Here is a 14,841-nt window from a genome sequence, read left to right as displayed (position 1 = left end):
AACAATTCATACAAAATGGAATCTCTAATAGAGAAAATTTTTGATAAAAATATAAGTAGAAAGTAATATAGCTAGAACTGAATAACGTATGTTAAATTTAAGTACAATTGAATTTGACTAGGTATAATAGCATAGGTGTGCAGGAATTACATGATGAAGAATTACAAGATTGATCATCATATTTTTTCAATGTTATACCCATGATAAACCTATGATAGATTTTAGCTTTAATCTGGTCACTTGACACTTAATTTGAATTTTAATGCTATGACATGTAATGAATGGCAAAAGCTCAGAAGCCAAACTGGTCCTATAAAAAGTAAGAAAGGCTCTAATCAGAGTAGATATATGGCCTTCATTTAAAATTTTCTCTCTTGACAATGCAGAAAGAATATGCATGGATTAAAATGTTATAATAATCTTCCCTTTCCTTTGATATTTTGCTTTCTTAGAAAAACCAAGCCCACCTGAAAAACTTGGAGTAACAAGTGTATCCAAAGATAGTGTTTCCCTAGCCTGGTTGAAGCCAGAACACGATGGTGGAAGCAGAATTGTACACTATCTTGTTGAAGCACTAGAAAAAGGACAGAAAAACTGGGTGAAATGTGCCGTGGTAAAGACAACCCGTCATGTTGTTTCTAGTCTGAGGGAAAACTCTGAATACTTTTTCCGGGTGTTTGCTGAAAACCAAGCTGGTCTGAGTGATCCAAGAGAGCTTCTTCTTCCTGTTCTTGTTAAGGAGCAACTAGGTATGTCTAATATTATGTAGAAGAAAATTTTGAAATTATGTGCATTGTTCTGAGTCCATCTTTAGAAATTTGTTTTCATCTTCATCTGCCATACTCTTCTTTTTTTAGAACCACCTGAAATTGACATGAAGAATTTCCCAAGTCAGACTGTATATGTTAGAGCTGGTTCCAACCTTAAAGTTGACATTCCAATTTCTGGAAAACCACTGCCCAAAGTGACCTTATCAAGAGATGGTGTACCCCTGAAAGCTACCATGAGATTTAATACTGAAGTTACTGCTGAGAACCTAACCATCAATCTGAAAGAAAGCGTTGCTGCTGATGCTGGAAGATATGAGATCACAGCAGCCAACTCCAGCGGAACAACCAAAGCTTTTATTAACATCATTGTGCTGGACAGGCCTGGTCCCCCAACTGGCCCTATTGCAATCAGTGATGTAACTGAAGAAAGTGTGACTCTCAAATGGGAGCCACCTCAGTACGATGGTGGAAGTAACGTTACCAATTACATTGTGCTCAAGAGAGAGACAAGTACAGCAGTGTGGACTGAAGTGTCGGCCACAGTTGCAAGAACCATGATTAAAGTCATGAAACTGACCAAAGGAGAAGAATACCAATTCCGCATCAAGGCAGAAAACCGCTTTGGAATCAGTGATCACATAGATTCGGCTTGTGTGGTTGTCAAACTACCATACAGTAAGTTCTCAACTTTGGCAAAGAGCCCGGTTTTCACTTACATACATGTTTTAAATGTTTGTATTAACTTGCAGCATTTATCTCTTTTGTAGCAACACCTGGACCGCCATCTACACCATGGATCAATAATGTTACTCGAGAAAGCATCACCGTGGGCTGGCATGAACCAGTGTCCAATGGAGGCAATGCAGTTATAGGCTATCACCTGGAAATGAAAGACAGAAACAGTATTTTATGGCAAAAAGTCAACAAAATGGTCATTCGTACAACTCACTTCAAAGTCACAACAATCAGCGCTGGACTTATTTATGAATTCAGAGTGTATGCAGAAAATGCTGCTGGTATTGGAAAACCCAGCCACCCATCTGAGCCAGTCCTTGCCATAGATGCCTGTGGTATGTATTGTCAAGAAAGATGCTTCTGATAACTAAAAATGCAAGTCTTGTTTCTGCGAAGCCAAATAATGTTGGCATAGTGCTTGCTACTGATCTGCTTTCTCTTGTTACCACAGAACCACCAAGAAATGTCCGTATCACTGATATTTCAAAGAATTCTGTCAACCTTTCATGGAAACCACCAGCTTTCGATGGAGGAAGCAAGATTACAGGCTATATTGTTGAAAGACGAGATCTTCCAGATGGCAGGTGGACCAAAGCCAGCTTCACCAATGTCATTGAGACTCAGTTCACTGTCTCTGGCTTGACTCAGAATTCGCAGTATGAATTCCGTGTCTTTGCTAGAAATGCTGTTGGTTCCGTCAGCAATCCATCTGAGGTTGTGGGCCCCGTTACATGCATCGATACTTATGGTAAGCAATTTTAGCACTTTGAATCCCAACAGCAGTTACCTCAATAGTCATCTTTAATTCATTTGGCCTTAATCTATAGAATAATTTTTAGTATACACTTTAGTTTGATTTTTAGAAGATGTTATCTGGCAGTTTTAGGAAGAACCAGCTGGAGTCTAAGGAAAATTCTTTAAGCTCCCAGGTCTCTTGACTGTAAAACCGGAGATATTCTGGGTTTGAGCCGTGAATATCTAAAGGGCTTTCCAACTTCAACCTTTATGATTCTTTGGTCGTATGAGTTAATTAAGACCATGGTTGAGTATCCAGAAAATATTCTTCTTAAATATGTGAAAAACTAAACAGAGGTGTTCATGGTAGTATTAGGTAGTATTTGAGTACTTTTCATGAATGCTCCCTCTTAGTTCTAACAGCCCTAAGATTAGCTCATTTTACAGAAAAGAAACTGAGGTTTTGAGTCTTATGTAATTTCTCCAACATCAAAAAGCTCATTAGTGATAGGATGGAAATTCAAACAAACTCCTGAACTCTCTATTATACATTGTTGTCAGTCCAAAATACACATACTTGACCATTCTAGAAAATAAGTAGTTTGTTAAATTCAACCATGGTTTAAAACTTAAAATTTCATCAGAGTTAGGCATCCTGTGATAGTTTTTCTAAGTTTCCCATTTTTAAGGAGGATCCTCTAGTGTCCACTCTCATCCTCATGCTGAGAATCCCAGGGCGGTTTTTTATGAATAAGGCTTTGTGGACACTGAATCAGTACTTGTGAGACCAAGAATCAAGACAGATTTAGTTCTATTTCTCAAAGTTCTATCTATGGCCATACCACCCAGAACATGCCCAAACTCATCTGATGTCAGAAGCTAAGCAAGATCAGGCTTAGTTAGTATTGCCCTAGCCAGTGTGGTTCAGTTGGTTGGAATGTCCTCCTATACACCAAAATGTTGTAGGTTAGCTTCCTGATCAGGGCACATACTCTTGTTTCAGGTTCAATCCCTGACCAGGGCATAGAAGGCAAAGTAACCAGTTGATCCAATCGATGTTTTTCACATAAATATTTCTCTCTTTTCCTCTCTCCCTACTTTCCTCCTTCCCTCCCACTTCCCTCCTGTCTCTAAAATCAATTTAAAAAGAAATAAATGGGGTGGAAAAATTCTAAGAAGCATCACAGAAAATCTATCCAGTGAAGCATGTAGCTCTTTGAGTAGAGAATTCAGACTTCAAGAGTCTGACATGAACCACCCACACCAATAAACTGAAAAGGGAAAATAAAAAAGGATAGGAGGTAAAGAAAGAGAAAGGAGAGCCTAGCATGAAAGAAAAATGGATAATGCTTATTCTTCAATGATGTTCTCACTAGCATATCTAATTTAAACACTGGAATCAAACACCTAATAGACTTTTAAATATATTTCAAAGGCATTTAAATCACTGTGCAATTGATGCAGTGTCATTGGGGTACAAAACTTACTCTTAATCTTTCTTACTCACTTGGGATAGAAGAGCAGCTTGTAACATTTGAATGTTTAAAATAATGGCTAAATAGGATTATAACTACTATGTGTGTCCATATATTTTTAAATAAAGGCCAATGGCTTACTTTGAAGTAATTACAATTATTTTTTTCATCTTTTTGATCTTTTAAATATTTATCATCTGTTTTTCCTTCAGGTGGACCTGTAATTGATTTACCTCTAGAATATACAGAAGTTGTCAAATACAGAGCAGGTACATCTGTGAAACTCAGAGCTGGCATTTCTGGCAAACCTGAGCCTACAATTGAGTGGTATAAAGATGATAAAGAATTACAAACCAATGCACTGGTGTGTGTCGAAAATACCACTGACCTTGCGTCTATACTCATCAAAGATGCAAGTCGCCTTAATAGTGGAACCTATGAATTAAAACTAAGGAATGCCATGGGCTCAGCCTCAGCCACCATCAGAGTACAGATCCTTGGTAGGTACTGAATAAAGGCCAACATCGTATTTTGTTGGCCTAAAACTTAGTAATTTTACATAACAGCCTTTTAAAATTACTAACATATTATTTTGTTCTTTCATTGACAGACAAACCAGGACCACCAGGTGGGCCAATTGAATTTAAGACTGTCACTGCTGAAAAGATGACTCTTCTCTGGCGGCCTCCAGCAGATGACGGTGGTGCCAAAATCACTCACTACATCGTGGAAAAGCGTGAAACAAGCCGCGTTGTATGGTCTATGGTGTCTGAAAATCTAGAAGAATGCATCATTACCACCACCAAAATCATCAAAGGAAATGAGTACATTTTCCGGGTTCGAGCCGTGAACAAATACGGCATTGGTGATCCACTGGAATCTGATCCAGTGATAGCAAAGAATGCATTTGGTGAGACATGATTTCATTAAAAAACTGAAATCCAAAACTGAAATATTCTAAAACTAAATATAAGCTATTCTGCTAGCTTGTCAATGCTTTCTTAGAATGACTTTGATTTTTTTTTTTGTATTCTACCTCTTCACATTATCATCCTCTTCACAAGGTGGAAAATATAATAAATGAAGCTAGTATTCTTAGATAAGATTTGAAGATTGAAAGGTAGAATATGTCAGTAATGTCAATCCTTTGAGCTCATTTTTCTTTTCCTTTCTAGTTACACCAGGGCCTCCAAGCATACCAGAGGTGACAAAGATAACCAAGAATTCAATGACTGTTGTCTGGAACAGACCAGTTACAGATGGTGGTAATGAAATAAGTGGCTATTTCCTTGAGAAACGAGACAAAAAGAGTCTAGGATGGTTTAAAGTTTTAAAGGAGACTATCCGTGACACCAGACAGAAAGTGACAGGACTCATAGAGAACAGCGACTATCAATACCGAGTTTGTGCTGTAAATGCTGCTGGACAGGGTCCATTTTCTGAACCATCTGACTTCTACAAAGCTGCTGATCCTGTTGGTAAGTGTTCATTAATGCAGCATCTTCACCCATGTCTTTTTTTATGTCACTGAAATGTACATGATTGTGTAACTGCTATGTGAATGGCCATTCCAGATCCTCCAGGCCCACCGGCTAAGATAAGGATTTCAGATACAACTAAATCATCCATCACTCTTGCCTGGAGTAAACCTGTCTATGATGGTGGCAGTGCTGTTACTGGTTATGTTGTCGAGATGAGACAAGGAGAGGAAGAGGAATGGACTATTGTCTCTACCAAAGAAGAAGTCAGAACTACAGAATATGTGGTATCTAACCTGAAACCTGGAGTCAATTATTACTTCCAGGTGTCTGCTGTAAACTGTGCTGGGCAGGGAGAACCTATAGTAATGACTGAACCTGCACAGGCTAAAGATATACTTGGTATGTATCTACTGGTCTGGGTGCATTTTTATTTTTTTATTAGTGTACCTTCAGTAAATCATTTTCTTGCTTTAAAATTCATTGTATATGTCCACTTTATGTCTACAGAGGAATCAGAGATCGACCTAGATGTGGCTTTCAGGACCTCTATCATCGCTAAAGCGGGTGAAGATGTACAAGTATTTATTCCCTTTAAAGGCAGACCTCCACCTACTGTCACATGGAGAAAAGATGAGAAGAATCTTGGCAGTGATGTCAGATACAGCATTCAAAACACTGATTCATCTTCATTACTCATTATTCCTCAAGTGACTCGCAATGATACAGGAAAATATATTCTCACCATAGAAAATGGAGTTGGTGAACCAAAGTCTTCCACTGTGAGTGTCAAAGTGCTTGATACGCCAGCCGCCTGCCAGAAATTACAGATTAAACATGTTTCTCAAGGCACAGTCACTCTGATCTGGGATCCTCCTCTCATTGACGGAGGATCTCCCATAATTAATTACGTCATTCAAAAGAGAGATGCCACCAAGAGAACGTGGTCTGCAGTGGCAAACAAATGTTCTAGTACATCCTTTAAGGTAACAGATTTGTCAGAGAAAACACCATTCTTCTTCAGAGTTCTTGCAGAAAATGAAATTGGAATTGGGGAACCCTGTGAAACTACAGAGCCAGTGAAGGCTGCTGAAGTACCAGCTCCTGTACGTGATCTCTCAGTGAAAGATTCAACAAAGACATCGGTTACCCTGAGCTGGACCAAACCTGACTATGATGGTGGTAGTGTCATCACAGACTATGTTGTGGAAAGGAAAAGTAGCACAGAACAAACATGGTCACATGCTGGCATTAGTAAGACATGTGAAATTGAGGTTGGCCAACTTAAGGAACAGTCAGTCCTGGAATTCAGAGTGTCTGCCAGAAATGAGAAAGGACTGAGTGATTCTGTCACTATTGGACCAATTACAGTGAAAGAACTTGTCATTACACCTGAAGTTGACCTGTCAGACATACCTGGAGCACAAGTCACTGTGAGAATTGGGCATAATGTGCACCTCGAATTACCTTATAAAGGAAAGCCCAAACCATCTATCAGTTGGTTGAAAGATGGTTTGCCATTGAAAGAAAGTGAAAATGTTCGCTTTGATAAAACTGAAAACAAAATTATTTTCAACATTAAGAATGCCAAAAAGGAGAATGGAGGGAAATACACAATTATTCTTGATAACGCAGTTTGTAGAAACACATTTCCCATCACTGTCATCACACTTGGCCCGCCATCAAAGCCAAAAGGGCCCATTAAATTTGATGAAATCAAAGCTGACAGTGTCATCATGTCATGGGATGTGCCTGAAGATGATGGAGGAGGAGAAATTACTTGTTACAGCATTGAGAAGCGAGAAGCTTCACAAACTAATTGGAAGATGGTGTGCTCTAGTGTTGCCAGGACGACTTTCAAAGTTCCTAATTTAGTCAAAGATTCTGAATACCAATTTAGAGTGAGGGCAGAAAACAGATACGGAGTCAGCCAGCCACTTGTCTCTACCATTGTTATAGCAAAACACCAGTTCAGGATTCCTGGCCCCCCAGGAAAGCCAGTTATATACAACGTGACTTCTGATGGCATGTCACTAACTTGGGATGCTCCAGTTTATAATGGTGGTTCAGAAGTTACTGGATTCCATGTTGAAAAGAAAGAAAGAAATAGCATCCTCTGGCAAAGAGTGAATACATCACCAATATCTGGAAGAGAGTATAGAGCTACTGGACTAATAGAAGGCCTGGATTACCAATTCCGTGTATTTGCTGAAAATTCTGCTGGCCTAAGCTCACCTAGCGACCCAAGCAAATTTACCTTAGCTGTTTCCCCAGTAGGTAAGTAATTGAGTTTTATTTGATTTATCAAATATATTTAATTCAGCACCTGAATGTGTTGGTGACAAATAAATAACACTGCTTTTCTTCCACATTATCACCTCACCTTCTCTCATAATATATGCATATTATCACTAAAGAACTGGTCAAGTAAAGCAAGGGGGGATAATTTCAAATCAGTCTGATAAAGTACTTTAAAGTTCTTTTTAAAGATTATAATACAAAAAAATTGACATGGCTAAAATGATCTTGTGGAATTTGTTCATTTTATTTTTCTTCTATTGATGATTAAGAGTTGATTACAGAAATAATGATGCATTTAATTTCCATATAATTTTTTAGACCCACCTGGCACTCCTGACTACATTGATGTCACCCGAGAAACCATCACACTTAAATGGAACCCACCGTTGCGTGATGGAGGCAGTAAGATTGTGGCCTACAGCATTGAGAGACGGCAAGGGAGTGATCGTTGGGTTAGATGCAACTTTACTGACGTCTGTGAATGTCAGTACACAGTCACAGGACTCAGTCCTGGGGATCGATATGAATTCAGAATAATTGCAAGAAATGCCGTTGGAACTATAAGTCCTCCTTCACAGTCTTCTGGCTTTATCATGACCAGAGATGAAAATGGTAAGCATTTACAACTGATTTCCAATAAGGCTAAGATCATTCACATTTTTGAAAAATACTTTTTGGTCGTTGGTCTATAAAATGGGAACATGAATACCATTTCATACAGATTATGCAAGGTTGTTATGTAATGAATTAGACTGTCTACCTTTCAGATGAAGAAAAGAAAAAAAAATGTAATTGGAATCAATGCTTTTTACCATGTCTATTATTTCACTCCATTTCCATATAAATAGCATGCAAGTGGAGCTGCATTTTTAGCTTTGTAATTTCAGTCTTTTATAATAAACTTAAAAAGCTCTCAAGAATAGCTGTCCATCTTTACTGAAGTTACTAGAAATACAGCATACATCAGTAGCACAGTCATCAGCTTGCCTGAGCACAGCCAATAGCCTCGTACAGAACTCATTTGAATATGCAGCAGTACTAGAAAGTAAATGATCTGTAAATGTTTTGCTTCTCTTTTTGTAAGTGTCAATGCGAGATTAAATAGCATGACAAACATAACAAAGGAGATAACCATGCAAATGTCTTACTCCATAGTCTACATTCTCAATTATCCATCCTACTTTCAGAATAGACTTTGGTAATACAGAATGAGTATTAACTCTTCCGGGCTTTGTGATATGATGCTAATGAAAACAATGTTGCATTGATCAGTCCATCAAACCTCAGAGGGAAGGTAGGGAAGGGTGGTGATACGGTGGAGAGATCAACCAAAGGACTTCTATACATGCATATAAGCCTAACCAGTAGACACAGACAACAGGGGGTGAAGGCATGAATGAGGGGGGTGGGGGTCAGTGGGAGGATAAGGACATATATGTAATACCTTAATTAATAAGAAAAAAATTAAAATTAAAAAAATATCTAAAGAAAACAATGTTAATTTATATCATTATTAAGCCAAATTAACACATATTATTTCTATTTCTTTTTTAGTTCCACCAACAGTAGAGTTTGGCCCTGAGTACTTTGATGGTCTCGTTATTAAAGCTGGAGAGAGTCTTAGAATTAAAGCTTTGGTGCAAGGACGACCAGTACCTCGAGTAACTTGGTTCAAAGATGAAGTAGAAATTGAAAAGAGGATGAATATGGAAATAACTGATGTCCTTGGATCCACCAGCCTCTTTGTTAGAGATGCTACTCGGGACCATCGTGGTGTATATAAAGTGGAAGCCAAAAATGTATCTGGCACAGCAAAAGCAGAAATTACAGTGAAAGTACAAGGTACTTCTAAAATAGCTTCTTAATCTTAACATTTTCAGGGCATGGGTTAGAAGGCCTGATTGCATTTGAATGGACAAGGAAAAAGGAAATAACTGTGTAACTATCTTTTTCTTACAGATACACCAGGAAAAGTAGTTGGGCCAATAAGATTCACCAATATTACTGGCGAGAAGATGACCCTGTGGTGGGATGCTCCACTCAATGATGGCTGTTCTCCTGTAACTCACTATATTGTTGAAAAACGGGAAACCAGCAGACTTGCTTGGGCACTAATTGAAGATAAATGTGAAGCCCACAGCTATACTGCCATTAAACTAATAAATGGCAATGAATACCAATTCCGTGTTTCTGCAGTTAACAAGTTTGGTGTTGGCAGGCCACTTGATTCTGACCCAGTGGTTGCTCAAATACAATACAGTAAGTATCCATTTTTATGAAGTGATAATGTGTCATAAGATTAACTTCCAAGCAAATGTGTCTAATTGGTTTATTTATTCATTCATTAATTTCTCTGTTCTCCTTTTACAGCTGTTCCTGATGCCCCGGGCACTCCAGAACCAAGTAACGTAACGGCCAATAGCATTACCGTGACATGGGCAAGGCCAGAATCAGATGGTGGCAATGAAATTCGACAGTATATCCTTGAAAGGAGAGAAAAGAAAAGCACAAGATGGGTAAAAGTGATCAGCAAACGACCAATCTCTGAGACAAGATTCAAAGTCACTGGTCTGGTAGAAGGCAATGAGTATGAATTCCGTGTCATGGCTGAAAATGCTGCAGGAATAGGACCTGCCAGTGATATCTCAAGACTAATCAAATGTAGAGACCCAGTCAGCCCACCGGGTGCTCCCACGGTGGTCAAAGTGACAGACACATCAAAAACAACTGTGAGCTTAGAGTGGACTAAGCCAGTGTTTGATGGAGGCATGGAAATAATTGGGTATATTATTGAAATGTGCAAAGCTGGCTTAGAAGACTGGCACAAAGTAAATGCAGAGGCATGTGTGAAAACAAGATACACAGTCACAGATCTAGAAGCAGGTGAAGAATACAAATTCCGGGTTAGTGCTATCAATGGTGCTGGAAAAGGAGACAGCTGTGAAGTGACTGGCACAATTCAAGCAGTTGACCGCTTAACAGCTCCTGAGTTGGATATTGACGCAAACTTCAAGCAGACTCATGTCGTTAGAGCTGGGGCCAGTATCCGCCTCTTCATTGCCTACCAGGGTAGACCAGCCCCTACAGCTGTGTGGAGCAAACCCGACTCTAACCTTAGCATTCGGGCTGATATCCATATAACAGACTCCTTCACCACCCTCACCGTGGAAAACTGCAACAGAAATGACGCAGGGAAATACACCCTTACTGTGGAAAACAGCAGTGGTAGTAAGTCAGTCACATTCACCGTCAAGGTGCTAGACACTCCAGGGCCACCTGGCCCGATTACCTTCAAGGATGTGACACGGGGATCTGTTACACTGATGTGGGATGCCCCTCTCCTTGATGGTGGTGCCCGAATCCATCATTACGTGGTAGAGAAAAGAGAAGCAAGTCGCCGAAGCTGGCAGGTTGTCAGTGAAAAATGCTCTCGTCAAATCCTCAAGGTTAATGACCTGGCAGAAGGCGTTCCGTACTATTTCCGTGTTTCTGCAGAAAATGAGTATGGCATTGGTGAACCCTATGAAATGCCAGAACCAGTTATAGCCACAGAACAGCCTGCTCCACCTAAGAGACTTGATATCGTCGACACAAGCAAATCCTCTGCAGTCTTAGCTTGGCTGAAACCAGACCATGATGGAGGCAGCCGAATCACTGGCTACCTGCTCGAAATGAGACAAAAAGGTTCTGAGTTCTGGGTTGAAGCTGGTCACACCAAACTGCTGACCTTCACAGTGGAAAGCCTGGTTGAGAACACTGAATATGAATTCCGTGTGAAGGCCAAGAATGATGCTGGCTACAGTGAACCCAGGGAAGCCTTCTCTTCCGTCATTATCAAAGAGCCTCAAATTGAGCCCACTGCTGACCTTACTGGAATTACCAATCAGCTCATAACTTGCAAAGCAGGAAGTACATTTACCATTGATGTGCCAATCAGTGGCCGTCCCACCCCCAAGGTAACATGGAAGCTGGAAGAAATGAGACTTAAGGAGACAGAGCGAATGAGTATCACAACAACAAAAGACAGAACCACCTTGTCTGTAAAAGAAAGCATGAGAGGTGACTCTGGAAGATACTTCTTGACCCTGGAAAATACAGCTGGTGTTAAAACATTTACCATCACAGTTGTGGTCATTGGAAGGCCAGGTCCAGTAACAGGCCCCATCGAAGTCTCATCTGTCTCAGCTGAATCATGTGTCCTTTCATGGGCTGAACCTAAAGATGATGGAGGCAGCGAGATTACTAATTACATAGTTGAAAAGCGTGAGTCAGGCACAACAGCTTGGCAGCTTATCAATTCCAGTGTCAAGCGCACTCAGATTAAAGTCACTCATCTCACAAAATACATGGAATATTCATTCCGTGTCAGTTCAGAGAACAGATTTGGTGTCAGCAAGCCTCTAGAATCAGCACCAATAATTGCTGAGCATCCATTTGGTAAGAAAAACAAAAATCATATTTCAACATCTTTAGTATTAAATATTTCCTCTGGATTTTATAAAATTGTATTCATATTTAATACCTTTGTTTCTATTTAGTTCCTCCAAGCGCTCCTACCAGACCTGAAGTCTACCATGTGTCAGCCAATGCCATGTCTATTCGTTGGGAAGAACCCTATCATGATGGTGGCAGTAAAATCGTTGGCTACTGGGTTGAGAAGAAAGAGCGTAACACCATTCTTTGGACAAAAGAAAACAAAGTGCCATGCTTAGAGTGCAACTACAAAGTGACCAATTTGGTAGAAGGACTGGAATATCAGTTCAGAACATATGCACTCAATGCTGCAGGTGTTAGCAAAGCCAGTGAAGCTTCAAGACCTGTAATGGCTCAGAACCCAGTTGGTATGTGTCCAAATTTAAGGATACATTTGTTTATTATTATTATCATCATGATCATTGGTACTAGTTGAATTCAGGATTGCATTTTTAAACTTTATTTCTGTATCCCTTCCAGATGCACCAGGAAGACCAGAAGTGACAGATGTCACAAGATCAACCGTGTCCCTGATTTGGTCAGCCCCAATATATGATGGAGGCAGCAAGGTGGTGGGCTACATCATAGAGCGTAAGCCAGTCAGTGAAGTTGGAGATGGTCGCTGGCTGAAGTGCAACTATACCATTGTCTCTGATAATTTCTTCACTGTGACCGCTCTCAGTGAAGGAGACACTTATGAATTCCGTGTGTTGGCCAAGAATGCAGCAGGCGTCATTAGCAAAGGATCAGAATCTACAGGCCCCGTCACCTGCCGAGATGAATATGGTAAAAAATACTCAATGTTCACCTTTTAAGTTATCACAACGTATGTGTAAATAAACTGTCATATATTCATTTACATCTGTTTTGTCTATGACAGCTCCACCCAAGGCTGAACTGGATGCCCGATTACAGGGTGATCTGGTTACCATCAGAGCAGGCTCAGATCTTGTTCTTGATGCTGCAGTTGGTGGCAAACCTGAACCCAAAATCATCTGGACCAAAGGGGACAAGGAACTAGATCTCTGTGAAAAAGTCTCTTTGCAGTATACTGGCAAACGAGCAACTGCTGTGATCAAGTTCTGTGACAGAACTGACAGTGGAAAATACACCTTAACAGTGAAGAATGCCGGTGGGACCAAGGCCGTGTCTGTTTTGGTCAAAGTTCTTGGTATGCATGTCAGATGTTCTTTTATTTTTATAGCATTTTCAATGGTGAGCAGAAGGAAAGGTCTTCATCACTGTTTGTCCTTACACCTGTTTCAGATACCCCCGGCCCATGTGCAAATCTCACCGTCAGCAGAGTGACGGAGGAGAAGTGCACGTTAGCCTGGAGCCTTCCTCAGGAGGATGGAGGAGCAGCAATAACTCACTACATTGTGGAAAGGCGCGAGACCAGCAGGCTCAACTGGGTGATCGTTGAGAGCGAATGCCCAACCCTATCCTATGTGGTTACCAGACTCATCAAGAACAATGAATACATATTCCGAGTGCGGGCAGTAAACAAATATGGCCCTGGTGTGCCTGCTGAGACACAGCCAATTGTAGCCAGAAACTCTTTCAGTGAGTATTAACACTTTTAAGCAATTTGGTAATTGAAATGTAATGGGCTCAAGGGGAGAGGAGGACAGTTATCTCAATGGCGACTTCATGCAATTCTATTATTCTTATTTCCATAAAAATGTAAACAGCTATCCCATCACAACCTGGCATGCCTGAAGAAATTGGGGTTGGCAAAGAGCATATCATTATTCAGTGGCTAAAACCTGAATCTGATGGTGGCAATGAGATCAGCAACTACCTAGTGGATAAACGTGAGAAGAAGAGCTTGCGCTGGACCCGTGTCAACAAAGACTATGTGGTGTATGATACCAGGCTGAAGGTGACAGGCCTGATGGAGGGTTGTGCTTACCAGTTCCGGGTGACTGCAGTGAATGCTGCTGGCAACAGTGAACCCAGCGAGGCTTCCAACTTTATCTCCTGCAGAGAGCCGTCGTGTGAGTTCCAAGAATTATACATAAACCTAATGCCTACCAAACTGTATCATAAATAATTTTCCAAAATGCCACTTCCAAGAACTTGTAGAATTTACAAATGGTCTACAAAAGCATATGCTTATTCGGAGGATTTTAAATATAGTCTCAATCAGAAAACAAGTTAGCTATTACTTCTGTTAAGTCAGCAATAGTTGGAAATTTGTTGCAGTGTTTTCCAATCTATGAAAAAGGTATATTACAAGGATGTATTTTATAAATCCTCTAAAGAACTGAGAAAATGCATTGTAGTGATAACAGCTATTGACAAGAAAATGCATTGTAGTGATAACAGCTACTGATAAGAAAGAAGATAACACCTCTTTTAAGCAGAGTCTTAGTAGAACATGGTTTCTAGTACTTTCGTAAGTGCCCAACATAACAATTGTCACAAGAGCTTCGAAAGGAAGTAGCAAATCCCTGTGTAGAATTAGAGCCCAGGAACTAAGGAATAAATCACTGGGGCTGAATAGAGGATGTAGCAGAAACTGATTCCTGTATTCATTGTCACCTGTAGAGGAGACAAATGATATTAACCCAGTGAAAGCTGAGCAACTGAAAGAAAGTCCCTGAGAGTGGATACTTTAAACACAGAGCTTAGCTAGAACATAGCATAGCTAGCCAAAGTAGCAGGAAAGATACATCTACCTTTCCAAAGAAGTTCAATTATTAAATAATAATAATAATAATAATAGTGATAATATACCAGACAGTGCTTTTCTATAATATCTGAAAATGCCAGTTACAAAAATTATCTTGATGGGTGTGGACAACAAAAAATAATGCCTTTGGGACTCTTGAAAACCAAAAATACAAATCTCAAAGCTTTCTCATTTATATA

The 14,841-nt window shown here is 39.9% G+C and overlaps 1 protein-coding gene across 2 annotated transcripts in view; it reads left to right on the top strand.

Annotated features, from left to right (window-relative positions):
- TTN (titin) overlaps positions 1–14,841 on the top strand; it is a 277,411-nt gene that overhangs the window by 243,738 nt on the left and 18,832 nt on the right. For both annotated transcript variants that reach the window (XM_084892040.1, XM_084892042.1), the window contains 18 exons: positions 453–749; positions 858–1,445; positions 1,538–1,840; positions 1,957–2,253; positions 3,928–4,215; positions 4,326–4,625; positions 4,891–5,193; positions 5,290–5,595; positions 5,704–7,470; positions 7,813–8,106; positions 9,049–9,336; positions 9,454–9,753; positions 9,865–11,931; positions 12,033–12,335; positions 12,448–12,753; positions 12,848–13,138; positions 13,234–13,530; positions 13,659–13,964. In XM_084892040.1, coding sequence (XP_084748166.1) covers positions 453–749; positions 858–1,445; positions 1,538–1,840; positions 1,957–2,253; positions 3,928–4,215; positions 4,326–4,625; positions 4,891–5,193; positions 5,290–5,595; positions 5,704–7,470; positions 7,813–8,106; positions 9,049–9,336; positions 9,454–9,753; positions 9,865–11,931; positions 12,033–12,335; positions 12,448–12,753; positions 12,848–13,138; positions 13,234–13,530; positions 13,659–13,964 — 8,901 coding nt within the window. The remainder of the gene's footprint in view (positions 1–452; positions 750–857; positions 1,446–1,537; positions 1,841–1,956; positions 2,254–3,927; positions 4,216–4,325; positions 4,626–4,890; positions 5,194–5,289; positions 5,596–5,703; positions 7,471–7,812; positions 8,107–9,048; positions 9,337–9,453; positions 9,754–9,864; positions 11,932–12,032; positions 12,336–12,447; positions 12,754–12,847; positions 13,139–13,233; positions 13,531–13,658; positions 13,965–14,841) is intronic.

This window comes from Pipistrellus hanaki, assembly GCF_964339955.1.
Source record: "Pipistrellus hanaki genome assembly, chromosome: 8".
Classification (NCBI taxonomy): domain Eukaryota; kingdom Metazoa; phylum Chordata; class Mammalia; order Chiroptera; family Vespertilionidae; genus Pipistrellus; species Pipistrellus hanaki.
The sequence above is the reverse complement of the archived record's forward strand: the minus strand, read 5'-3'. Positions and strand labels throughout refer to the sequence as shown.